This window comes from Ornithodoros turicata, chromosome 2 (assembly GCF_037126465.1).
Source record: "Ornithodoros turicata isolate Travis chromosome 2, ASM3712646v1, whole genome shotgun sequence".
Classification (NCBI taxonomy): Eukaryota; Metazoa; Arthropoda; class Arachnida; order Ixodida; family Argasidae; genus Ornithodoros; species Ornithodoros turicata.
Window position 1 is genome coordinate 30,873,360 of NC_088202.1, and position 27,130 is coordinate 30,900,489.

Consider the following 27,130-nt stretch of genomic DNA (forward strand, 5'->3'; position numbering starts at 1 on the left):
CACCTTGCCCCACCCTACCCTATATGTCATTCAACTGGAAGTAGATCGACATCTAATATGACATACAAGAGAAGCCGTTATGTTATATACCTAATATTGTTATCCTACCGAACAGTTGTGCTGACTCTCCGCAGATTAACGAGCTTACCATGAGGTTGCGCACGCGGAGCCACTTCAACATATTGATGCAGAAGATTGCGCCCAGAAAGTTTTGAAGAACCCACGCGTATGAGTAGTGACGGTAGAGTACCCAGACTACAGGAAGTATAACAGCCACACAAGCAACGACCAGTTGCCTAACTTCTATACCGTTGTCGATACAGGCACACAGGAACTTGGGGGCCCTTGAAAAAAGACAGGGCCTTCAATAGAGACATATCTACTCAGTAGGAGTATACAGGGTGTTTCAGTTAAATCCCCGGACTAAATAATTTGCGAACCGGTGCACCAATCGAATAACTTTCTTTTTTACAAGTATCTGTCCAATACCGCCTACAAGATGCGCACCGCGTGAATGAGCGGGAGGCGCTCATTATTTAAATAAAAATGCAAATGAGTTTCATAAAAAAGCGTAACTTCTAAAGCAGGGCGCTGTCGGTATTAAAATGGGTACTACCCCTTTTGGGACCTTCAGTGGACACCTTTCAGAGAAAAATCTGCCACCGAAGCGGGTCATTTGTTGCAGTAATTAATTGGTTTCGGTTTATGTATTTTTGTCGCGGCTGGTCGCGGCGAAGCGCAAAAGGACGTAATTCATTGGTGTAATTCATTGGTGTAATGACGTAATTCATTGATGGATACGGGAGTGAAAGAGCGTCTTTTTGCGCTTCGCCGCGACCAGCCGCGACAAAAATACGTAAACCGAAACCAATTAATTACTGCAACAAATGACCCGCTTCGGTGGCAGATTTTTCTCTGAAAGGTGTCCACTGAAGGTCCCAAAAGCGGTAGTACCCATTTTAATACCGACAGCGCCCTGCTTTAGAAGTTACGCTTTTTTACGAAACTCATTTGCATTTTTATTTAAATAATGAGCGCCTCCCGCTCATTCACGCGGTGCGCATCTTCTAGGCGGTATTGGACAGATACTTGTAAAAAAGAAAGTTATTCGATTGGTGCACCGGTTCGCAAATTATTTAGTCCGGGGATTTAACTGAAACACCCTGTATAGGACACGACCTGTAAATAGTTTCCTCTGCGCTCTTCGCAGCTAAATAAAAGAGTACAGAAACGTCGGCCTTATTTCGCTATGTTTGATGCAGGAAAAGCTGCATCCGTTTTAATGTTGTGCGCGCCGTTCCTGTCGTCCGTTTAAAACAAAAAGCGTCGCATGGAATACGAAATAACGTACTTTGCAGTGCCGCACTCGAAGCTATACATGATGGGTTCCAGGACACCGATGATAGAGACCACAGAGCTCATGGTGAATGCAGCGAGGACAAAGTATACTGCAGAAAGTGCGTAAGAGTTCATTAAGTGTGCGACAGTATGCTTCATTTGAGACTGTATTGCTCCGCGAGGTCACCGCGATGTCCGCAAAACCGGTTTCTCCCCGCACGCCGCAGCTTGTGTCAAAGGGGCCCCGTCATTGGCTAAGAGTCCGAAAACTCCGCGATCTCCAAAGACTGGATTGCAGTGCTACACGTATGAGATGTATGACGTAGATACTCTCCGAGGAGGAAAGATCGACACGCGCGGATTGTGCTCTTTCAATGACATTGTTTCCCGGTGTATACACTCGGTACAAGTAAAGGAATTACATATTTGGATATCGTGAGCCACGTTCTTTCATGATCGGGGAATGATCGTAACTAGCCTCGTAACACATAACTGGGCTCTCTGCTGCTTAGACGTAGCATAACTACAATGTCTGCTGCTGCGACCTGCATGCAAGGGGAACTGATAAAGGTGATTGTCTTTATTTAACATGTATTGCATATACCGCCAAGACGAGCTGCGCTTACTCAAACACGTCTGCGTAGCCAAGATACCACTGTGCTCGGGGACTGTTATGGATCAGTGGTGCTCCTGTGGTTCCGTAATTCACTCTAAATTTCGCTTTGTTATTTGTTTTAAGTGCAGTCCAATTAATGCATGAAAAATAAAAAAACTAACATGCATAAAATCCCACCAGTTCAGATTCCAAAATTGGTGAAGGCACGTTTCGATTGCAAATCTCCGAATGTAAAGTAGAGGAGATAATAGATATCTTACCTATATATGCAAAGAAGAAGTACATAACCATAAGTATCACTATCATCAAGACGACGAAAAGGAGCACCACCGAGACAGGCACCTCGATGGAGCTTCCTTCAACTAAAGGTATCTGTAGCCACTCCGGTCCTGCATCCACTGGTTCTTCTTTGGAAGACATTGGTTCCTGTGGTTCATTGCTCTTCTTCACTTCGCTCTGGTAGCTGTAACACAAGGTAGCGTTTACAATGCACAATTTCGGGTACCTTGAACAAAGGCGTTATTTCCCCTTGTAAAAGATTTGACGATGACTTCCACGGACGAGAGAGACACTACAATGTCGAAAGCTCACATTCCGGGTGTAGTTACGTATCGGGGCCACATGCTTTTAAAACGCACCTAAAGCTCTTAAAAATAAAGGAATTTTAGAATTTCGTGGTCTTGAACCTTTTGATACGCATTTGCACAACACCATATGAAGAACTTCTGTTGCAGCAGACAGACGGCGTTGCTGGCAGGAGCAGATGCGGAGGCCGTCATCTTATAAAGGCAGAGAATTGTTCTACTAGATGCGGCTAGGTCACTTCATGACCAGGACGGTCCTGGGGAGGGGGAGCTTCACATTTAGGTCCTGTTACCGTGTACGTCGTTCTAGCACTTGCGGCATAAGCGGGCTCATATCTCCATTTTTCTTTCTCCTATCATCATCATCACCATTATTTCGAATGTCCGCGATTTTTACTTTTTCAGGAAAGGCTCGAAAGAGAAGATTATTGTAGCTGGAACGCATGTACGGACGCAGCGCATGTGCAACAGTCAAGGCTAGGGTAATCCGATCCAGGGGCGCGTTCCCGGCCAGCTCGCGAGCTCACAATTGCTCCGCTCACAGCCGGCGCTACGCGTGAGACCGACGGTGTGCCGCCGCCAGTCGTTGCATGGCAAGGAACGCCATCTTATGAGTGTGCATCGCGGCTCCCAACAACCAACCGCGAACCGGCAATAACTCTCTACAAAAGGTGCCTCTTGAAACAGCAACACGGCTGGAAGTAAATACAATAAAATGAAAACCTTACGTGTTCTTTTGTTCACATTCAAAAATAAAGTGCTACTGAATTGTAGAACTGTGTCTATCTTTACCGCAACATTTTAACCCAACTTAAGAGGACATATCACATACGTCTCAACTCAAAAATGAACTTTTTTCTGCGATAGATGGCGCCACAAGTCGGAGGAGTGAGGAGGGCCCTCACTCCTCCGACTTTGTAAGAAGTCCATCGCGTCTCTGATTGGAGGACACGACAAGCCCACGTGACAGGCGGAGACCTATGAGCTGGGTTGTGTTTCCTTTATTTTTAGATTTTCTCCTTTCCCCGATTTGCTTTTGCGCGGTGGATTTCGTTGTCTCGCGTTTGCTGTTTACGTTTTACTGGCATTTCTCGAACATGCCGTGTGACTGTCGCGTACCGCCGTTACCACCTCGCTTTCTCGTGGATGAAGATTGCTCTGATCGGTAGCAGCGGGCTAAAGCTTTTCACCCGATACGCAGAGACTGTCCGTGGAGGTGTCTATTCGTGATATAGTAATCGTAGTTTTCAGTTTTCGTGGTGTCACAGGATCACGTGTCCCTGAGAGTATCGGGGGACTCCAGTTGAGCTGAATAGCGATTTTTGTCAGAGGCAGCAGTATCCAGAAAGGACGCGGGGTTGTCGACGGTCATATGACACTGCAACATCCCGTTGCAAAACATCCCTGCTTTTCTTGCCAGTGACACTTACGCTGTTGAACCATGACGTTCGTTGCTGTCGATTTGTGTCGTGAAAGCGCTCCCATTATTTCATAGTAGAACTCAAGGCCGGTGCGCTCGCACAGGACTGCTAGCAAATTTCGATAGGGTTTCGCACTCCCCTTTAGAGCATTGCGCGGGCCTTGTCGGGCCGGGCTTTACGTTTTTCGCACGTGCCCGTGCCAGGTTCGGATTCGACAACACATGGTGCGGCATGTACGTCAACAGACTTCATGAGACTCGACAGCTGAATGTTTGTGTCGGGTCTCGGTTCTTCTTCTACATAGGGGTTAGGAGATGTCAGCCAGATGGCTACGGCTTGCTACTCAAAATTCCACACACATGCACTCACACACGTTGGGGCCCACAGGCGTGGTGGGCGCGTTTGAACAGCAGAAGGAGCGTCCTTCAACAAAGCCAGAGAGGAGCAACCGCGTACACACGACACCGCTCTCTCCGTGAAGCAGAGTGAGACGCTGATCAAGAGGAAAGCCGAAGTGCGGAGTTTTCAGGCGTAGTGCAGGCAGGGTTCTGCACGACACGCTCTATCCTGCGGTGCGGATCCCGGTTTGGAGTTTCCCGCGGGTAGCGGGTCGGTTGCGGGTGATATTATTGACACCCGCGCGGGTAGCGAGACTGTTGCGGGCAGCGTTTTTGGCACAAGCACTGCTGGCTGGTCGGCCACGAACAAGCAACGGCTACAGCAACAACAACGAAGAGAAAAGATCATACCAAATAATAAGTAAACAAAGGCGCCGCAGCCCCTGCTGGTCGGGTCCGGTTGGGTGTGGATTTCATTTTCTGGTAGAGCGCGGGTGGCGGGTCTTGTCAGAGGATTTAGGGGTCGGGTATGGATTTCACCCTCAAATAATGGGTTGCACGTCATACGGTCCAAGTGCCCATTTCGTCGAACTACCAAGTGTCCGTCTGGCTTACGCGAACATTTGGGAAAACAAAATGCGTGATAGCGCTTTTCTATAGAAACGGCTGTCTTGTCCCCCGTCCCGAGTTTCTTCAGCTATCAAACAAACCAAACAGTGCACGTATGCACAGGTCATGCGCATTTTGGCACTGTAGTTGCCTCTTGAGAAGGGGTAGAGCACTGCATGGGCCGGATTTTTAGGCCCGTGCCCTGCCCATACACCAATATTTCTATACTGAGGCCCTATCCAAACCCACCTCTGCTCTAAGTGTTCCCCAGGCTCGCAGCGGGCCCGATGGCCAGTCCCATTTGTCCATTCCAATTTTCTTTCTGTGTTCTCGGGAAGGATAGCTCCATAACATACCCGAAAATCGTGCCAAAATTTTGGCGGCGATTTTGAGTAAATGGCCGCCGGATTTGGCCAATTTCGTGATACAGTGTGCGTGCAGACGGCAGGTATCGATTTGTTACTTCCTTCACTGTATTGTTGTTACTTTTTTATGGGGTTTAATGCTAGCCGGGCCTTCCTCAACCACGATAAAAATTTCATAATTCCAAGATAAAGCAACCTGTCTTCCAGTCTGTTCAGGCTGACGTGTTGAATTGTTTGTCTGAATATTCGATATTTCGGACGCGACTGTTTATCATAGTGTAGTTTGCATCAATTGCGGACTATCCGATTCAAAAATAAAAGAAAGTGTTTATTTCCGCGGCAATCGAACTATGATTTCATTTTCACCGTCAGAGATCGCAGGCGAATTTCCATCCTTTCCGCGGTGCATATACAGTTCATAAAAGGAAGCTTTTGACCGCTCGATAAATAATTTGTTGTTTTTAGTGTTTAAACATATGATCGTCCCACTACAGGGAAGGATTCTTAGGAATACATGCAGAATGCTCATGACAAATAAATCCGGGTTTGGGTAGCGTGCCGCGAAATCTTGTGGCAAACGTCCCCACCCTCACGGTCATCCCACTATATTTGGTTTTGCTGGTCCATAAGGCCCTAAACCAATGTGCAAAACACCACAAACGCATTTGATTTTATTTATATTTTTGCATGCGATGGGTTTGTTGTGTGGGCCCCGTCACATAACATCCGCGTCTGCACGAGCGGGCTGCCAAAGGCTTGGTGGTCGCGTCGACCTCAGCGAGCAGACGACCAGACAGCTGTGGAGAGGAGGACTACGCAACGGCGCCAACTGCGTCTCGCGCACGCCACAGACGCACGCATGGTTCTCCCTTGCAGCTTCTTCGGAGATCAACTGACTTTGCAGTTCGCCGCACAACGCATTGTGATCCCAGAGAAACGTAAACGATGAAAGGCGCGTTGGTTGGCAGTAGCCAGCTGAAGTTTATGACGCGCGACAGGCTGTTCGTAGACTCTGACGTGGAAATCGTCACTTTTAGCTATCCCGGAGCTACAGCGGCCCGTCTGAGAGAAAAAATCCATCGACTGCACCTAGCAGTAGACTGGATCGTCATGTATATCGGTGGCAACGATATCCAGGATGGGAAGAGTGCCGCAGCTGTTTTGCGGGAAGTCTGAGTAAGTACAGATTGCAACGATTTCAATCTCTGTGCTGCTAAAACCCATTTCCTCTGACACGCCAGGGAAGATTCATTTCCATGAATGGTCTTCTTTCACAGGATACCGTTGAGGTGGCGAAAGGCTACGCGGAGCATATATTCCTGTATAAGCTGATGCCACAGACAAGGCGGCCTGAACTTTCTGGCACAATTCAGGGATATAACGCGATGCTGCGCACGATTCCAGCTGTCCGTGCCGGTGACGCTACGGTGTTGAGCATTGACGTGAGTAGTCGCTTCTCGAACGCTAACTCTGGAACTTCCTGGTGGTCATGGCAGGTATTTTATAATGCTCGTTAATTTTGGAAAAACAGTGCGACAAAAAGTAACTGGGGCTACCTTTGTGGTGCTTGAATTACAAACAGTTGATGGTCTTGATGCGGTACCTGTTTGTAATTCAAGTATCACAAAGCTAGTTTCCAGTTGCTTTTTATCGCGCAATTTTTCCGAAAATAAAATGCGTACGAAGTACTGGCACATGCCTACCAGGAATTCCGGTTTATTTGTATTGCTGTCTTTGTGAAGTGCTGTTTGCAAAAACATTCCGTATATATGTTCAAATATCTTTTCCAGCACAAGGTCTTTACCAGGAACAAGGAGGTGAAAGAGGGGATGCTTTCACGGGATGGCTATCACATTTCGACGGGACGGGGGTTATCGTGCCTAGCAGGCATCCTCCGCACAGCCCTCGTGAAACGCTACGGACCATGGCTGAAAGCACCGGGTCCGCGTCGTGGCATCGTACTCAAGCCAATGGAGTCGTGTGAAGAGTGTCGTGCTAAGGGACACCCCACGAGTGCATGCAGGCCTGTGCGCTCACCGTGGTGAACGCTCACCATTTTAGCCGCCATGTCATGACGACACAGAACGATGTTACCACTGTTACCTGCTGTATTATAACAACCACGTCATCTGATCCCCAATCCTATGCTCACTTCTGTCAGCAGCAGCAACGTAGTCAAAGCTTTTTCTAACCTGTTCCTCCTGCCATCGCATACTTTGTCCCATGATTAGTGTACAAATGGCCCACATCATACACAAGACCTGCCCGATAAAATTTTGTAAACAACTATCATCATTCCGATGGAAATTTTGTAATGGCTTCATGCCGTCTGCCAGCTTCCGGCTGGGCTGTCTGCTCGTTACCCTAGGCACCCTGAGACCAGTAGTTTCCTTAGAAGTTGGTCCAGGGCACATATGCCCCCCTCCCCGTGATATTTCCTGGAGCAGAAACTCTAAACACAGCGAGGTGGTGCATGATAATGCGTGTGAAATTTGAAATTGAAAGACTACTGCATTGCTTGCCACTATGAGTGCGAGTCACTGATGCCCACTGTAGCCTGAATGAGATGGCTGGGTATTTTCCTACGGGTGCAACTCGTGCAATATATTTTGGTTAATAAAATATATTATGCTTCATAGCAAGCTTTTCAAGAGAAAAAATGTATTTCTCCTCAAATTCGTATTGTGGTCCGTACAGATGTGTTTGCAGTGTTCCCCCGGTCTCAAGTTTTTCTTCAGATGAAATCTGGTCAAGGTGACCAATAGCCATTGTTAGTAACCACTGGTTCACAGATTACTGCAAGCAGAAAATCCTAGACAGCCAGCACCCGAAAGATTAAAAAGAAATCAGTAGCACGTGTTCACTATTGGTAGATTGGAGATATTTTATTGAAGAACGCAGCATGTATACATCGTCACGTTTTCTGCATTACTTATGCGTATCAGCTCATGCTTGTAGCCTCAGAATGTTCATTCGTGGATAGAGTATCCAACAGCACATTTCATCATTGGCGATGTGGCATACACACATAATGAAGTACCATACAGTCCGCTGCATGTAGGCGCACTTTGACATGAAGGTCTCGCACATACGGCATCAACATATAGCATCCTGGTGGACAGAGCCAGGTTCATAATATGGGAATAGTAAAAACTTGGAACGTGTTACTCAGCAACGAGTTTCCTTTTTGAGCAATGAAGTAGCAACTGATAGTTGCTTTTGCCATGCTTGTCAGTTGGCAGCTAAAGCCTCAGAGTGTGTGTTTATGGAAAAAAAAATGTCCAACAGGGCACCATTCATCATTGGCCACATAATGCTGAACCAGGTACAACACTGGCAAGGGCAGGTGCTTCATAATCAGGGAGAGAGTAGGAAATTTTCAAATGACAGGTAAAGACAGTAACACTTAGGAAGTTTGACCTTTGGGCGTCTGGCCATCATATTTGCAGTAGTACTGGATACCTGAATCTGAAAATACAATTTTCATATGTTGAAATGACACCCAAGTAAAGGCAAGATGGCAAGAGGACGTAACGCAGAGCGACATGTTGGGATGTTGCTCGTGCTCAACAATGCGGGGAACTGGCGACAGTTGGGAGACAGCTCTGCACAATGATACTTACCGACCTTGTCAAAATATCAAAATGGATTCATACTCAGGATGTCGACATCTGAACAGGCTGGTGGAGCTTCAAAAGTGCTAGGAATACCATTCATGTTTCTTTCCACAATTTTCATACACTCAAGCAAAGGTAGAATACCGTGATGGCCTCACACATATAGCATCAACGTGTGGACGTGTTTCAACCATGCCTGGGAAGAACGACGGTTTGGGGACAGCTTTGCTATATCTTCATAAACTCAAGCCAAGGCAGAATACCATGATGGCCTCACACATGTAGCATCAACGTGTGGACGTGTTTCAACCATGCCTGGGAAGAACGACGGTTTGGGGACAGCTTTGCTATATCTTCATACACTCAAGCCAAGGTAGAATACCATGATGGCCTCACACATATAGCATCAACGTGTGGACGTGTTTCAACAATGCCGGGGAAGACGGTTCTACGGTTGGGAGATTGTGCACCATTCTCATACTTAGATCCTCACGTGCTGATGGCTGGATTCAGATTTCACACTCTTACGCCATGTTTAAAATATGACAAGCATCGCACGACTAGTCTGTGGATTTATACATAGAAATATATTAATATAAATATTTAGGAAAATTGAAAAATATGCACAGATATGCACAGTAAAAATGGAAAAAGGTAACTTAAATATGAAACACAAACGTGAAGATATGCAGCCTGAGCCAAAGTCGAAGACATGTATATGGAAAAACATTCAGTAAATTATGAAGCAAAATGGATGAATATGCATTAAAACACTTGGCAAAGGTGGAGCCGCACAAACTAAATGACACGTAAATCCACAGTCTAGCCATAATTACAGAACAGCGGCAGGTGAGTTATCTTTACCAGTCTTCCGTCTCTTTCTGGATGAATCGCCCTGATTGGAAGTTGTTTTGGCGGCATCACAGAGCGAGGCAACCTGATGGTCACTCTTCTTGTTATCTCTGAGCTGCAGCCCACGGGACTGACGAGGGTCAACCAACTCCGGTAGAAGGCTATGCGAGTAGAACAGTTGAAGGTGGCCAATCATTTTGCTCCAGAAGCCATCATTTCTCTCGATCTTCTGGACAAAAATTTCCTCGCCAGAATATACCACAAAAAGACAAAACTGACGTCGAGTGATGTGGAGCTGTCCCTGCACCTGATAGTGGTAGTCATGGTTTTCCTTCAACGAAATATTACCAGAGTTATCAATAGTGCAAAAGGTGATTTTTTTTGCCCGCACTCCCTCCACAGGGGTAAGGGGCCGAGCCGAATAAGGGCACTTCACTTCCACGACAGTGTCATCACCGACAAGCCCATCAGGTGTTGCAGCAAGGTATGCAAACTCCTGATCAACAACAAGGCCGCATGGTGAAACAGTCACCCCTAACTCATCCTGCAGCTTAGCAATTGCAATGGGCTCAGTGTCGCGACCATATCGGAGAGCCTCAGTGTCAAAATGACCATAGAGCAAGGAACGAACAGTACTTGCACTGCTCGTTGCATCTCGCATCTTGCATACCTTGCCAAAATTAGAAGCGGTGAGTCGCTTTCGCCTCTCCTGCATCCACAAAGGTCTCCCTTCTTGACCTCGAGTATCAGCCTCGAGCTGCTCTGCATCTGGTTGGGAGAGCACAAGGGAATCCTTGTACGCCGCAGCAGCTTCAACATAGTCATCGTGGTTCATGTCTGGAGCATCCACTATGGAACCATAGTGGTTGTCGCTGGAAGCACGCTTGCAAGGCGCACCTTCAAGTGAACGCTTACAGCGAGCAGCCCCAGAACTCCGATGCCTTATGCAAGCAGCACGAACAGCTGCTTTACGCTTCAGCATAATTTTTGCATACTTCCCAGGGCTGGTGTTGTACACTGCCTTATGTAGAGCACGATGGTACTGCTTAGAGTTGAAAGACACGACAGCTCCTGAAGCCCGCATTCCGAATGATCCCCTCTGGGAAAAGTTTATTCTTTTACCGCCAGAAAACTTTGCAACGAGAGAATTGAAATGTTCTGCAGCATTATTGTTAACGTCAAGGATCAAGCTGCTACCATTGTTTGCCAAACGACTCATCGCTACAAGGATTTCATTGAAAAGTCCGCATTTCCTGAGCTCTGGGACGTGATTGACTTCCCCTTCTTTTGGACCACTGCAAAAGTAACCCGCACATTTTGCGTGGTCGCCGAACACATGGAGTGGCCCATTACGGATATCAGCCACCAGGTTCCGAATCTGATCTTGTTTGCTGAACTCGGCCTGCTCTTTGCGATAGTGAATAGCCCTAGCAACTCCAACTCTTAGTCGAACAGCATTATCCAGAAGTAGCTTCTTCAACGATGGGGGAATGGGGGTTGTTCTCTTTGCCAAAGCAACATCTCGAAGACGACTTACATAGTTTCGAAGAAGGTGGTTGCGACATTCTACCTTCTGAACTACCTGATGCTGGTACGGTGCAGCTTCAAGAATTGACTTGTATGTGCTCGAATCACCGTCAGCGATCAACTGCAAGTACTTTACCCCGTGCAACTCAATGCTGCGCCTGAAGCCTTCAACGACGATATCCTTCTCCATACTGGTAGAGCTGCTGTCCCAGTTCTTGAAGCACAGATGCTTTTTTGGGCTCGACCCTGCCTTGGAACTTGCGCACAGTGTACAAAATTTGTTCCGGACGCCTAGGAACAGTACTTTCTTTGTGCGGTACCCAACAATTACAGCCTGCAAAAACGAAAAAATGTCAGGATTGTATTCCACAAAACTCTACCCCCAATGACAATGTTTCGAGGAATTATGCATTTGTACGCGTATCATACGAATTAATGCCACAGGATGTATACCACTCTAGAAAGTGTGTTTACCAAAAGACAGCAGTGCCACTAATAGCACCAGAGGGGTCAACTTTTTCCTCCAAATAAATGCTCATAGTGTTCTTTCCACAAATGGTGGGCACAGACTTCCTGTATATCCCGTCTGCCAAGCGGTGTGCAAGATAAATCCTCCTTTTTCGGGCACCTTTATTAAGTGTAGATAAAAATTTTTACTTACCAAGCCAGAAAGAGCGTCGTACTTGTTCTTGTATGAACGTTTGCACCAAGCACCATCGGCAACGACCGTAATTATAGGAAAACCGTCAGCATCGACGTCCCCAGCCTCCCTAGCTAACCGAGCTTCCTCAATGCCTGCTTTTCTTATTTCTTCCCAAGCTGTTTCGTCGATTCCTTTAGCAACAATATCCTGATACTTACTGTACGTGCTACCAGCCATGCCGGGTATGTCCAGAGCACCTAGGAGCTCGCGAAGGCCTGAGAAACCAGAACCTATAGACACGATACCGTTCACTGCTGAGGAATTGACGTCCATGCGTTGTTGAACAAGTTGATCAACTGGTGCCTCTGTTGTGACTACATCTTTCCTCAGACACATCCTGCACTTCAAACTGAAAGAGCTACACAGACCTCGCCGATGTTCTGATACAATTTCCATGTCAGCCAGGCCGCAACCAAACGGACTATGTACCGACAAACTTTGCAAAGACGAGAAGAAGTGATCAATCTCCACTATACGCCGACCATTCACACTGCTTGTGCGCTGACTCTGTGTCTGGTGAACATTGCCAGTATCGAAAGATGAAGATCGACTGGGTGTAACAGCGGCAGTGATTGGAACGGGACTTGCTCTGGAACCGGCAAGCTCGTCACAACCTGAACTGCAGGGGACTACATTATCTACCTCAGCTGAATCAGCAAATGACGAATTTGAAGGACGAATTTCGCTTGTGCTCGAAGCGAAACAAGCATTCCGACCGGCATCAGTTACAGTTTGAGGAACAACACTACCACCAAAGGTTGAGCCTACAAGGGTATCTGCGCGATGTGGAGTCGTCGAAGTGCAACGATCACTGGGAACAGCACGGCTGGAGCATCCTGCATTACCAAAATCTCTCAAATCCGCAGGCTCCGTCACATGCCTGCCTCTACCACGTAAATTCGCAAAGTCCTTCTTCTTACGTTTCCGTTGTCCGTAGACGTGACTTCGAGCCATAATGGGTAAATACTATGAACACGCAGAAAACACACAAGGACAGAGAGCAAATGAACAGGACAAGAAAGTGAAAAAAACGCGTAACTTAGCCACGAATTGGTCACTTCAGGACGAACCGCCGAAACCACGGACGCCGATCAGCTGCTGCGCAATACGCGGATGGTTACGAGCGGACTACGTTCGGGCGCTGCGAGCGGACGGCGCCACCTTCCGGAATCAGTGGTAAACGCCTTGGATGCATGCCTGTACTCACTTTTAATTCTTTTTCGGAAAAACAGAATGCTAAAAACACACAAAAAACGCGTCATTTGAATCCTGAAACATGTCCCCGGTTAACCTCAGAAGCGGATTGTTTTTATTTGCTTTCATTTATTTATTTGGATTTTTTGAAGCTCTAGCGACAAAATTCATTTCTTTTTCTTTTTTAAAAAAAAATTACAACGCTAGAGCGATATTTCAGTTCCCAGAGTTAAGATGTCTTGACGTCACCTTTCCGATGAAAGTTTCCGCATTCCGATCTGTCTCGTAGTTCAGCCACAAAACCTATGCAAAGTTCACATAGAAAACAGAGGGGTTCCCACCTTCAGGGGTCCGTAAAAAAAAATTACAACGCTAGAGCGATATTTCAGTTCCCAGAGTTAAGAGATCTTGACGTCACCTTTCCAATGAAGGTTTCCGCAATACGATCTGTCTCGTAGTTCAGCCACAAAACCTATGCAAAGTTCACATAGAAAACAGGGGGTGGTATGTCCTCTTAACCAATAACAGCGCAGAGCACTGTCGTCTGCTATCAAGTTATTCGCTTCATATTCACGTTCACATCCACAGCGAAAGCTTCGTGGTATGTGCAAATCAGTTATAAATCATTTGTGAGTGAGTAACTGACGTTGCACGATGTTATGCAACGTAAGTAAAGTTCACAGCGAGTTGGTATCGCGACCTTACTCGTAGTTTTACCTTGGGTCCTGATTTTCAGTGTTCAGTGTTTGTAGGCTTAAATTAACGTTAAGTTTCTGACTGAAGTTGGGAATGCTTTTCTGGCATTAAGCTTGTGCACAATGTAATTTTGTCCTTACGGTAAACAAATTGGATGAACATTTGAGTGAGAGTTTCCGCAAGTAGTTCAATAGCGATTAGCTTTAGCTGTCGGGTACAAACTACAGGCTGGCATGAGAATACTGAAACGCAATACTATCCCCTTTTACTACTATTTTTGTAATTTTTATACTATTTATACTATTTTTAATACTATTTTTGTCTTATATTTTTGTCCACTACATAGCAAATTTTTCTTTTCCTTTTTTACAGATGGCGTTACATCAGCAACATATGCTCTTGTTAGGTGTCATCGAGGAATTGCCACAGTTGTGCAACAACAAGACGTTCCTCGAGGGAAAAGCTGCGGTACAAAGGAGAGCCCAGTGAGAAACAATCGTTGCCCATCTGAATGCCGCTGGGTCACTCCACAAGGGTGGGAAGGGGTGGCAGCAGCTGTGGAAAGATTGGCGATACAGAGTTCGAAATAGAGCAAGACAAATGTCTGAGAAAACGCACACTACAGGAGGAGGCAGTGGCTTCATTGCTCCTGGGCCAGGTTTTGCACTGGTGGACACTGTATCCCTTCTGTCTTGAACCACTCAGCGTGTCACGGCCCTAGTTGGCTGGGACACGGTGACCGGCACCGCAGGAGGGGTTCAGGTGTCCTCCAGAGGGGAAGCATCAGTCCGATAGTTACTGCTTCTGTTGTAAGGATACATCATGTCATAATCATAGCTGCCAAATATGTTACGTCATGAAACTGAAGGCAATTATATTAACCTGGATTTTGCATCAGAAGAATCAACGTGCTTTAGCCTCTCATAGACTTGCTTTATTCTTTTTGAGATAGCATGTTGTCTTTACTTTTCAGAGAGACACGAGCCACTGCCATCAACATCTGCTGCCACAGAAGTGACAATTCCAGCAGCGGTACATAATACTACCAAAGTACGTCCTCTGTGGATCCTGTACCTATACCACAATGTTTTATGGCTCACAGGGGGATGCCTCATCTGAAGCTCCTGAGGTTCAGAGCGAACCACAGCAGCAACAGCGGCAATTGCAAGGGCAGCGAACGCTAAGACCCTGCCGGAGGCGAAGGCGGCGGACTCCGCCATCCATCGCCACTGATGTCCTTGAGCAGCAGCGACAGTTGGTGGCGGGACAGAGAAAAATTATAGACAGCATGACTGCACTCGTTCAGGAATAGTAAACGCAAGTGCACATGTTTATCTGTCAGAAGCAGTGTTGAAGAGCACGATTTGCATTACTATGTCAGAGGCTGTTGTCTCACGTACTGCAGCAAGCAGCAAGATGTTTTCAAAATGTTTTCAAAATGTTACCGAAACAAAACAGTCAGGGAACTATCTTAGAAATGCAGACATTGCTCATGAAGGAAATGAAGTGCTCAGAGCATTTTATGGGACACAACGGAGCATTCCATTGTGATAGCAGCTTGGCAACCTTTGAAAACATGTTTCCAAATCATTGTTGTACTCTATACAAGATCTCATTAATGCTGACGTTATGTACTTTTACAGTATTTACAGTTGTTGACTCCCATAAGTGAGTATGCTGCACTCCTGTTAGATAAGGGGCGAAGACATAGGTCAAGCCAATAAGGTAAGCTAGCATCCAGTGTGACAACCCTTGTCATGAGCTGAACTGTAACATACAAATGCAATGCACTTCTTGTGGCCTCTGTATCATCTGCCCCTCTGCCATATCACTTTCTGCTTTTCTGCAGCCTCTACACACTCAGCAACAGCAGCTTACCATCACCCTCTACCATTTTACCAGTTTCCTGACTCTGTATAATACCACTACTGACTGACTGACTCATCGATTTTTCACTATGTTCACTTTTTATATCTGTAAATAACTTATTACTACACCCTCACTTACTGATAGTATAGCAATGAATGAATGAATGTATTTAATATGTATATACCAGTGTTGGGGGTAACTCGTTACTGTAAGTAAGCTTCTTTTTTCAGTACCTTTTAGCTTAATTTGTTCCTTTTGAGCTCCAATAACTTCTTCGGTAATATGTTCATTTTTAGTAAACTTTCTCAAAGTAACTTGGACAAAGTTCAGTTTCATTACCTGTAAATTTGTTAGTAACTCAGATTTCTTGCACTGTAACTTAAGTGGTGACGAGTTCCCTTTCTACAGTAATTTCCCCATCTCTTGTATATATACATGCACATATTTGACACGGGACACTGTAATCCTTCAATAAATCAGTTCTGTCAGTTTTGTTACTGGTGTCTGTCCTTGTTGATCAGATTTCCTTGCTTATCACACACATTTCTATCAGTTAATCCTCTGTATGCAGTTTGTGGTGTTTCCGTACACCTACCCACATTACATGACACATTCACCTAATCTATTCCGCAATTACGAGTAGCAGCATGAGTAACCAAAAGTCACTGACCTGTCGATCAATGAAAAACACGCAACAATGGCACAATCTAATCCTGGTAGAGCACCACAATTGCCCTTCTTTGTTGTGCACCGTGCTATAAGGCGACTTCTAACCTGGGTTGCACGACTGCTTGTGGCAACAACATTCTCATTGTCCTCTGCACCCTCTGCCCCCGCAACGTGTGCCTCTTCTGTCACGTCATCATCTGGCCCACCTTCCGCATCACCTTCATCAGGTAGCTGAGGTGTGTTTTACGCTATACACATGTTGTGTAGCACCACACAAGCATTTATGATGTTGCACGGCCGGTCCCGAGCAAACTGTAAGGTGCGGTACCTCTGAAGGCACCGGAACCGCATCTTCAGCATGCCGAAACAGTGCTCAATGTACACGCGTGTTCGACTGTGTGCATCATTGTAGTCCTTTTCTTCCTGTGTCGTTGGCGTTCGGACAGGCGTCACCAGCCATGGCTGCAAGGGGTAGGCGCTGTCTCTTGTAGATAATTAAAAACTCTCATCCATTATTCTGCAGATGTAGGTTGCATCTCTAATCGTGATCATAGCACGTAGTGCAAAGCATGTCACCAAAACACGTTATGAGACGTAAAAGCATTTCTTTAGTTTGATTTTACTGAGAATGGCTGTATCAAATGAATACTCGAACATACGTGCTGAAATAATGTTTCAAGTCATTCCATGCTTTCATTCATCCAGCGTCAGGGAGCAGCTGGTCGCATCAGTGTGATCGACGTTTCCATTTTATTCTCTCTATTTCTATTCAGTTCGCCACTGAAGCAAACAAGGCACCAGTAGTGGGTCGCATTTCACATCCTTCTATTTCTGGCCAGAGGAGCTAGCAGTTACACCATGCCAGCCACCCTCCCTTTAACGTACCATGCCATGCTAGGAAACACAAACACGCACCCTCAATATGTTCTCTCTTACATTAAAGCATGCAAAGGGGTATTGTGAGGCTTGTATTTTGTTCATCATTATAAGTTTAATTGCCTCATCTACTTTTATGTTGGCTCTATCAGGAAAATTAAACAAACAATCGGCATCCACAGACAGAGTCTCAAATGACGTCTTGACACACTCTGACATATGTGTAAATGCCATATGGAGAATTTTGTTGAGCAGATCATTGCATAACCAACATAAACCGACATTACATAACCAACAAAAGCATAACACATGCTTTCTAGCTATACGATGATGCAGTCGTGAACTGCAGTAGCTATCAGGACGTCACAAAGATGTGCCTTTTATATACATTTCTCTCGCGAGGTAGGATTAGGCCTGCAAGCTTCATTTCAAACATGCGACTCAGGCGTTGGCAGGAAATAAAATCTAGGCAGCGTCTAGGGAACACTGAAGTACATGTGTGAGGATGTTGACGCAATTTGTAGGTGTGTTTGTGTCGGGGGGGGGGGGGGGGGTAACATGAAAATGGGCGATCGTAAAAAAATGCCACCCAGATCGGTAGCCCAATGAAGAAAAGCAGGAAACGTACAGACTAACAACAAAATGATTCTCACCAATTAGCCAGTCCCCATCTTCAAATATTGTGGGAGCTACTCGGCAGAGCTGGGACGCTGCCCATACAGAGGCATCATGGCACGATCCGGGGTACCTAGCATTCACGAAAGAACGCCCGGTTGCATCACAGATCTTAGAAAGGTGTACAATGTTACAGCGTGAACATCCTCTGTATGCATAAAAGGCAACAAACAAGCAAGAGAATGTACACAGGAGCATTGGAAAGAGAATGGTTCTGGAAACACAGCTGCCTAATTGATTTGTTTGACTTAGTGGTATGAAATTGAAATGAAATATTTGTGCAGAAATAAATGCCAAAAAGTACAAGTATTCATCACCGCTAGGACGTTGATGGAGTGGTACCCCTTATGGCAATAATAGGTTCCATACACGAAGCGTGGATCAGCAAGGCTCGGTTGCTGTATTGCCACTTGTGTACCATCAGTTGCACCTGCGAAAAATATACACACAAATAATGAGGATGCTCCCTTCTGACACGACTTTTAGGGCATTATCATTCGACTCATTGTATACGAGGGAGTAGCATGGTGCTGAAGCTAATCACCATTAGGTGCATGTTATATTTCATGTTATATTCTGTTTGTGTCAGACTTTGTGTTAGACATTGCATTTAGGCAAAAGAGTGAAACGGAGAAGACGTGTTATTCATCATGATTCTTGCTTGCATTGTTAGAAGCATTCCTATGTTGTTTATGGAAGACAGATAATGCTTACCCAGGCACCCAGGAAACCCAGCCAACTCGTAGAACCCACGCATTACTTCCAGCTTTTCTTCCGGAGTCGAGGGGAATCGGACGCGAGATTCATTGTGATGGCTAGGCTCACAGCGTGGACAGCCTCGGATATCGCATGCTTGCTGCAAACGAAGCTCTCTTCCCTCGCAATGTTGCTGAAGAACGCCCCAGTTTCGTAGAAGCGTAGCGCCATTAAAACTCTCTGCTCGACGCTGAGGGTTGCACGACGCCACTGCTGAGCTGAAATGTGTCGTTGTTTAAGAATGGAACTTCTGCATTTGTGCACAAATGCTGTTAGCAAGTGTTCTACGAGTTTCTATAGTTATACTTACGCCGCTCCAGATCCCCTTCGACAGCTTCGCTTCGCTCTCTAGCAGCGTCCTTAGACAAGCGGAAGGTCGCAATGAAGTTGTCCTCTGACGTCGTAGCGAAAGCATCGCTGTAAGTGCAATATGTGCGTTCCCGGTCGCGATTGGCGATGCCCTCCTCGTCATTCATGACGAACAGATCCGCCATTTTGATCGCGAACCCCGAAGTATTTTGGATCGTCCTACCTCCGCTCTGGCTACGGTCACATGATGCACGAGCCGCAGCCGGGGTAGCAGGGAACGGCTCTATAGTGCACAGTAAATCCAAAAGCGCCCTTTTCTACACAAAAAGGGTGTTTTCAGTGATATACACCTTTTGTTTACTCCAGTGACCATGATGAAGAGCGTAACAGGCAGTGTTTAAAAAAGATCGAGTTTTTAAAAAGCACCCTTTTTCACTCAAGATGCTGGGATCAGAAAAGGTGCTGAAGAGATTTACACCCTTCTGCACCCCCTGTTACACCGTTTTAACCGAAAGCATGCCAGAAAAGGTGTTTTCAAAAGCAAGTTAAGTTAGGGAAGAAATACCATGTCAGTGTGATCCCATGCGACGTTGCAAAGGCACTAGAGGTCGACCTCAAGGGGGTACCCAGCATCCCATACTGCCGGGGGGTGGGGGTGGGGTATATGTGTATTGAGGCATATTTGTGGATCTGTCCATTGGGAGATCAGCTGTATGGGTAATATCAGCAATTTCTGGGTGTTCTGCAAAAAACCATGTGGGGTGTACGCCACTCCTGGGGGTAGAGAGATTCGTGTTATCGGCTCTCTAAACAAAGCGGTATTTGAATCTGAACTTATGATTAAATGTAGTAGCTTGAATGCCACTTTGTCACCTTTTAGCTAGACATTTAAACTCTAAATACATTTGGCTTTGAGAAGGCGGTTCCTCGTATTATTTATACTTCAGTATACAATAATTTCCAACAGGGTGTCGAACCGCGAAAAACACGGGTTCGGTTCGGGTTCGGGTTCGCGTTGTGTTCCGGTTCAGTTCGGGTTCGGCCACACCAACACTCGAACCGGTTCGCGAACCGGTTCAACGCTTCCGTTTTATATGTTCCATAAAACTGCTTTTATCAGGAAATGCGTGGCTAATAGCTTACGGCTGTTGTCTGCATTGACGTCTCTAGCGGCGATCTAGCCCTTTAGCGAAAGAAATGAGAAATGGATGAACACTTATTGCAAATAGAGTGCACGCTGTTGAAGCGGTGTAGTCCTGCTACTTTGTTTCCAAAATCTCTTTTTTCACACGCACAGTGCCAGCAAGATACACTTAAAGGAAGCGTAATAAAATGGACAGCGTAACATAGACGACAGTACTTGCCGGCACACTGCCTTCGCAGCGTGAATCGATCTGAAACCGTACTGAAGCATGTCGAAAATAAGCCTGCCAGCCTTACTCTGTCCGAGCTCACAGCAGTGTACTAGTTAATCCACAACACAAAGGCAGTGTGTCACGACATAACTGCACTACCAATAAGGAGAACCACATTTACTTTGCAAACCACGACCAATCAAACAGGATCTGTTCTGCGTACGCTCCTTCTCCACTTCTTATGTTTCTGACTTGTTTAATTTGTACTGCTCACATGTAAAGGGAAATCTTGGGCGCTTATTTGATCACATATTCGTCCTGTAGAGCTACATAACTGGCCTACTTCATTCCTGATTCATTCGTAGGCGTGGCACCTAGTCTTTGAAGAGTAGACGCCGCAACGCGTTCGTGGGGCGCTAGCCGCGGCGCTCACAAGGACAACTGCGCTTCAGCATGTAAAAAAAAACGCTGAAAGTATACTTACTATACGTCGTCGTCCGACTGCTAGGTGAAAATTTCGGAAATCCATGATATAGGCGCGTGATGATGATACCAATGTGTCTTCGTTCGGGGATAGAGAGAAACTCTTATGCTGACTTATTTTATGTCCGAACCGTTTTGTTGCCAACCGGTTACCGCTATTATTGTTTACGGTTCTGCTCCGGTTCGGGTTCAACAGTCTCATGAAAATTTCGTTTCGGGTTCGGGTTCGTTTCCGGCAAAAATAACGGTTCGGGTACGGTTTTCGGTTCCGGTTCGGGTTCGGTTCGACACCCTGATTTCCAACTTATACGACCACATGAGGATCACGCGCATGTGACTGGTTTGCTCCACATTTTGATTCTGCGCCTCCGTGCCTCGCCCTCGCCTCGTCACCAAGGAGTCATCGCCATTAGCATCATCGGAATGTCGTTGGAACGGTTGCACCATGTTTCAACTGTCTCAGCGTTCGCTCGTCCATTACAGAACGAAGGACGATATGATTTTGCGTCGTAAGAGGTAAGCTGTGTGATAGAAGTGTGTGACCAAGCTTATATTCATACCATGACTGTTGTGCTGTAGGTTTTTGTTTGTTTCGAGCGGCGGCTGCAGTCCTGCGTCCCGCCAGGTAAGTGTACAAGTATAAGTTCGTGGCCGGTGTTGACTCTGCTAATTTCATTCTCATTTTTGCAGGCCTTACTTTGTCAAAAGTAAGCTGGGTGAACCAACTTCGTTGTTGCTATGATCATTTCCTTCAGTTTTACTCACTTGCGTTTGAACATTACTAATTTGAGATTGAACGCCCTATTTCAGACACATTTCTCTCTAGCGCTTCAGATACGTCGCCGTTTCATTGTAGGTCGCCAGAAGAACTCAGACTGCAGCCGGTCATTGACTGTGAATTGTGCGACGCGACACTGTGCCGCATGAAGCATGCGTACGTGTGAAATACTTCACTACTGTGTGCGTGGGATGTTTTGTACGATTGTGCCGACACGGGATACCACTTTCAAGGTATGCATTTTCGGAATAAAATAGATACATATTTTATATAGTTTTGCAGTACTTCATTTCGTGTATTTTATGCGTATTGTGAGCGAGTGAACATATATAGAACGGAGAAATTCAATTTTGCTCAAGTCACAAAAAGTCCACAAACTCTCTTCACATCATACGCGGGATGGTGTTAATTGGGCTTCAGTAAATCATGTTGCACGTGTCATTCTGGTCAGGGGCACCATGCGCATTGGTGTATTCCTGTTAGAACACTGATACAAATGGATGCTAGAAAAGGTGTTTTTAGCACTATACACCATGAAATTTGAAATGGTGTTTATTGCTGAATACACCATTTAGAAAAGGTGTTTCTCGTAGAAAACACCATTTCAAAAAGGTGTACTCGAACACTCTCATTTGAGAGGTGTAAAAAAAAGGAGTGCTCCCTGGAACGTGTCATTTACACTAATAAGGGTGTTTTCGGATTTACTGTGATGCTCCATCGCGAAGCGTGCCACATGTCCCGACCGTTGTTATGGTCATCGGTGAAACAATAGCGAACTCGCGCACCTACGACATGACTCGCAATGCACCCCTGGTTGTTGACGTTCGTCGTCAGTGTATGGTTGGCTCGCATGCCTTACCAACCAACAAATGTTAGACAATGACATCATCACAGGCTCAATCGCGCATCCCAGGTTGAAGAACAAACCGTTGTCTATGTGACAACTTCAAACAATCTGCAATTACATATTTTAGAAATGAAATGAGAGCTGCAGCTTTATAATGGAACGTCACAAGTCATATCTGATAAGGAGGTTGCATTTAATGGCCCTTTGGCCCTTACTCTTCTGCATTTAAGCGTACCAAAAGACAAAAGTTCTGCACCATGGAAGAAATAATTTCAAAGGTACCTGCCAACTCGCTTGAAGCCTTCATGGAGTATAATGTGGGGCTACCCAGCAGTGCTCCAATGGAGTGTCTTTTTCACTTGGTGGACTTCACCAGAAGTCGTGGAGGTATAAAGAATGAGAACTTTAAGAATACCTCGGTTCTGAAGTTCAACGAACCTTACAAGCTGATGCATGAGTAGCATTCCCTCATTACACGGAGAAGGAGTTTTCCGTTTCAATTCTAACGTTTCTGCTAAGTAATAAGCAGATTGTGTTCATTGTGTTCAACAACCACTTGCCTTTTTGCCACTAGCGTTTAGTCAGATTACTCGTTTGTGTTTTCACTTTCAGCAAAAATGTTTGAAATGATTAATGTAATTGAGTGTACCCCAATTGCTTCTCTAGTTTACTGTAGCATTAATTGAGTTGCAATTCTTATCGTCTAATTGTAACTAATTTAATTAGTTTTATGAACACGGGGTTGCAGTCGTAATTCAATTATACTTTTGAAAGGTAACTTCTACAGGTCTGATGAACGCATTTCTGGTGTACAGTATGCGGCACGGTAGCCTATTTCTCCGAAGCGTGTGAGTGCATCGCATGGGCTGAGTTTGTCTTAACGCCGGTGTCATATTCACATGTTTGGGAGTAACCAGCAGTACGATGCTTCACGTGCACAGCTGCGAGTTTTACTGTGAGGATATCGAATAACTCGAAATATCGATGTGGAAAGAAGTTAAAAAAGGGCGCACAGAGGGAGCGAACGCATTGTTTACCATGGATTCCGCCAACGACGTCGGGCGCGGCCATTTTTACGGTGATGCTCATGCTGACGTTTGAAATGACGTGTGACAAGCACTTGTCCAGAACGCATTGCGTTCAGTTTCGACGCTACCCTATATGGACCGATCCATCATAGGGCACACCCTGTGATCACAGCACAGCAAGAGGGGGGAAGCGGAATTGCGCCCTGCAGTATACGAATAGTACTTACGCGATCCGACGAGCAGTCTGAAGCGTGAGGGTTAGTGAGTTTACATCAACAGTACCACATTCCCGAAAGGTTGTAACAGTGCTTTCCCGCACTCTGGAGCTGCTACTTAACGCGCTCATCAACTGTGACGCTCTGCTCGATAGAGCTTTTCCAATACAACTTTAGGCTCTGATAATCAGCAACAGCACCAGGTCAGCACTTTCCGTGAAGGTCATACAGGAACTCCACGGTTTGGTTGCCTTGCACTTAATTCAGTGTTCGGTACTTCGTTCCAACTTAGCAGCGAAAGTGTATTGCAATGCCCTACTTTCCCAGCTTACTAATACCCCAAACGCATTGACACAGGATTCACATCGCGCGCAATCATCATTAGGCACCGATCGTGATCGCCCTCAGGTGCGGACAAAGCCAGTCTCGCCGACCGAGATCAACAACGGGGACACCTGACTCCCGTTCACGGACGGGACTTTTGGAGGAGGATTGGCACAGGCACAGTGACTCCTTTTCTCCATCGCCTTCTCGCCATTCGCCTTGCCGGATCTGGACCGGCAAGATGGCGGAGATGGCGGCGGCCCGTACGAAGAAATCATGGAGAAGCGCCGAAATAGTATTTGATTTAACGTGAATTTCATTCAAGCAGGCATCTTCTGTACCAATATTTCCTTTTAATTCGAAACTTCAGTGGGTAACTCCAGTGGCGTCACTAGGGGGGTGCAGGGGGTGCGGTCCACACCGGGTGAAGCGACGGAAGAGGTGACGCGTCGCACCTATACTGCCGCTTCCTCCCGTTCTCTGCGGCACGATGACGCCAAAAACAACATAAGGAGCTGCGAGGCACTTTTTTTTTATGAGTGTGGTGTATGTTTCTTTATCGTGAATCGCCTGGTACGGAAATCCTGGTATCCGTTCATAGGGACATGGGGTGGTGGTGGTGGTGGTGGAGGTGGTGGTGGGGATTGATGCAAAGAGCTCCCGCACCGGGTGACGCGTAACCTAGCGACGCCACTGGGTAAGTCTCTTTAGACGGCGTCAAATAAAAGCCTGGATCCCGAACGTGAAGTGCGGATGGTGCGGGCGTATCCAGCGGGATTACAGCGACCAGGATTGCGCGCCAATAAAGATTGCGTGCGATAGTGCGTTCGGGGTATAAGATGGCAATATGAGCCGGTTGAAATGTGTTGGTTGTAGCCGCTGCGGTGCCCATGCCCTCTCTGAACCTCCGGTACGATGTGCGTAGATGGGTCGGCTCTTTTACACCACTTTAGCTTCATAATCAGCCGCTAATGATTGCAACGCTAAAGGCACTCACATGTTGTACTTGACTACCCCTGACCAGAAGGCACCAATGGCCACCGTGACAACGGCAAAACACCATATGACTGCCATGCTAGCATCGAACGGAGATATCTGTTGAGTGAACATATTTGCTAGAACTGGATGTGCCGGGTTTTCGAGAGCCTGCAAAAACAAGCGATTCAATGTATTCAAATCACTCGATATTTGTGAAAGGACACTGGGAACCTTGTAGTTGTGTTGCACTAATTTCTTATTTGACGTATGCAATGATAAGTAACGCTGAAATCTCCACAACGACTGCCACCGCGTCGCCCGGAAGGACACGAACACACTGCAGGAAACAGTACGCGACACGGCAAGGTACACTATGTCAAAAATGGATGATAAAAATGAGCGAAGAAACGCAACAAAAAAGAGAGAAATAGAGAAAGAGTGTATAAAATAACATCAGGAGAACCAGCTCCCGACCAGGATGATCGCTTTCAACGCCGACGCTGGGAGGTGATGCGGATTCGAATCCCCGTACCAGCTGTGCTGTCTGGGGTTTTCCTGAGCTTGTCCGGTAGAGTTTCCGGACGAATGTCGGCACAGTTCCCCATGAAGCCGGTCCAGGCTCGTATAACCCCCTGTCACCCACTCCTTCCTGCTGTTCTCTCCCCATCTCTCCACGTCTGTATACGCCACTCAGAGCCACAGTTGTTCCGCGGCACTAACACGTACAAAAGGCCGACAACATGAGGTAGTAATAGGCATGAACGAGTGAATGTTCCTAGCCTGTTGCTTCTTGAGAAAATCGAAATCTCAATGGCATAACCCGGGGCTTACCAACTAGCGCCAAGTGTTTACGGGAATCGATGCCCCGCACCTCCACGAGATCCCGAGGTCGAACGAATGCGTGGATACATGCAGCCCGAAAGCGAGATAACGAAGCTGATGACAACATGAGGTCGATATACCGTACTACTTGAGCCTTCTGCGGCGTGCTCACTAGAAAGTGCTGAAATCCGTAGGCCCTAGTTGCGTTGACGCTACGGTTGGCACCTGTCCAGACTCCAACCCAACAGTTCGTAAGTTCAGGGCTTCCGTTCGGTATCCGTGTGAAGGTTTAATCAGGACATAAAATGTTCGGAAATTGGCAAAGTCGGGTTAAAAACCTAACGACTGATTTTTTTCCGTTTGGGTTATCGTCGCCAAAGGTAGAGCGATAGCTAATATGAGCAGAGCTACGTTGAGCCACATGAAGATAGTGTAGACAACCTGTCATCTATTATTAGAACCCTCCGTACCCATCCCCAGGCTTTCAAGTCTCAAGGATTTGATAAGGTCCCTCACAATCCACTTCATCCAATCATAGACGGGGCAAAAATGGAAGGAGGCGAGACAGGGGCCAACATTAACGCTTCCCATAAAACCCATTGTTCACACAGAACTGGGCACGATGTAAGTGAAATTGAAAGGAGGCAGAAAAATGCGAGGTTATGCCTTCTAGCCGGCCAATCAGGGGCCTTCCCGCTTGTCCCGAATTTCGGCGTGTCCTGCCCACCCTCGACTTCGACTTGTTTTTCCGCTTTACGCCCAGTTATTTGTAGTTTGAAATAACTAAACCTACTTTCGGTTAAGAAAGGCATTTCATACATCGTATTGATTCAATGGTCGATGTATACAAAGCCCACTGCGTTGCGCTTGCTACAATACTGTAACCACCATGTGTGTGACCGCACATATTTCTTATTCGAATCGGCATTTTCCAATTCCGCGGTGCGTGCTGCAGCAACAGACGACGGCTACAGTCGTGATAATGAGTCTTCACTTTATCGTGTGCAGAATAGAGCGCTTCGTGATGACCGCATTAGAAAGAGCCACATCACTGCTCCGACTAGTGCAAACTTGTAGCAAAGTGTTCCTTCGATTTCACATGCTAATTCATAGTGTGGCGAGCGCAGATGAAGTAGGGAAAGTGAAATACCGTCATAGCTTCAGCTGACGATTCGAGGATGAAAGCCACAATCATGCTGGTGCCCCTCACAGTGTTTTCGTCGAACTTCTCCGATGCCTGTAAGGCACAGGAGTCATTGTCATAATGGGCTTCAGGACGTTTGTGG

At 46.3% G+C, this 27,130-nt stretch overlaps 2 protein-coding genes across 2 annotated transcripts in view; both read right to left on the bottom strand.

Moving 5' to 3' along the window:
- The window catches only part of LOC135383292 (signal peptide peptidase-like 2A), a 59,809-nt gene that overhangs the window by 27,295 nt on the left and 5,384 nt on the right, over positions 1-27,130 (bottom strand). The window contains exons 4-8 of the mRNA XM_064612812.1: positions 26,995-27,081; positions 25,042-25,190; positions 2,215-2,417; positions 1,352-1,448; positions 149-344 (exon numbers count right to left, since the gene is read on the bottom strand). Of these exons, the coding sequence (XP_064468882.1) occupies positions 149-344; positions 1,352-1,448; positions 2,215-2,417; positions 25,042-25,190; positions 26,995-27,081 (732 nt within the window). The remainder of the gene's footprint in view (positions 1-148; positions 345-1,351; positions 1,449-2,214; positions 2,418-25,041; positions 25,191-26,994; positions 27,082-27,130) is intronic.
- LOC135385271 (uncharacterized) lies at positions 8,277-12,766 on the bottom strand. The gene is made up of 2 exons (XM_064614484.1): positions 11,929-12,766; positions 8,277-11,601 (listed from the first exon to the last, which is right to left on the bottom strand). Exons 1-2 carry the CDS (start codon positions 12,364-12,366, stop codon positions 9,721-9,723), a joined length of 2,319 nt encoding a protein of 772 aa, XP_064470554.1. The 5' UTR covers positions 12,367-12,766; the 3' UTR covers positions 8,277-9,720.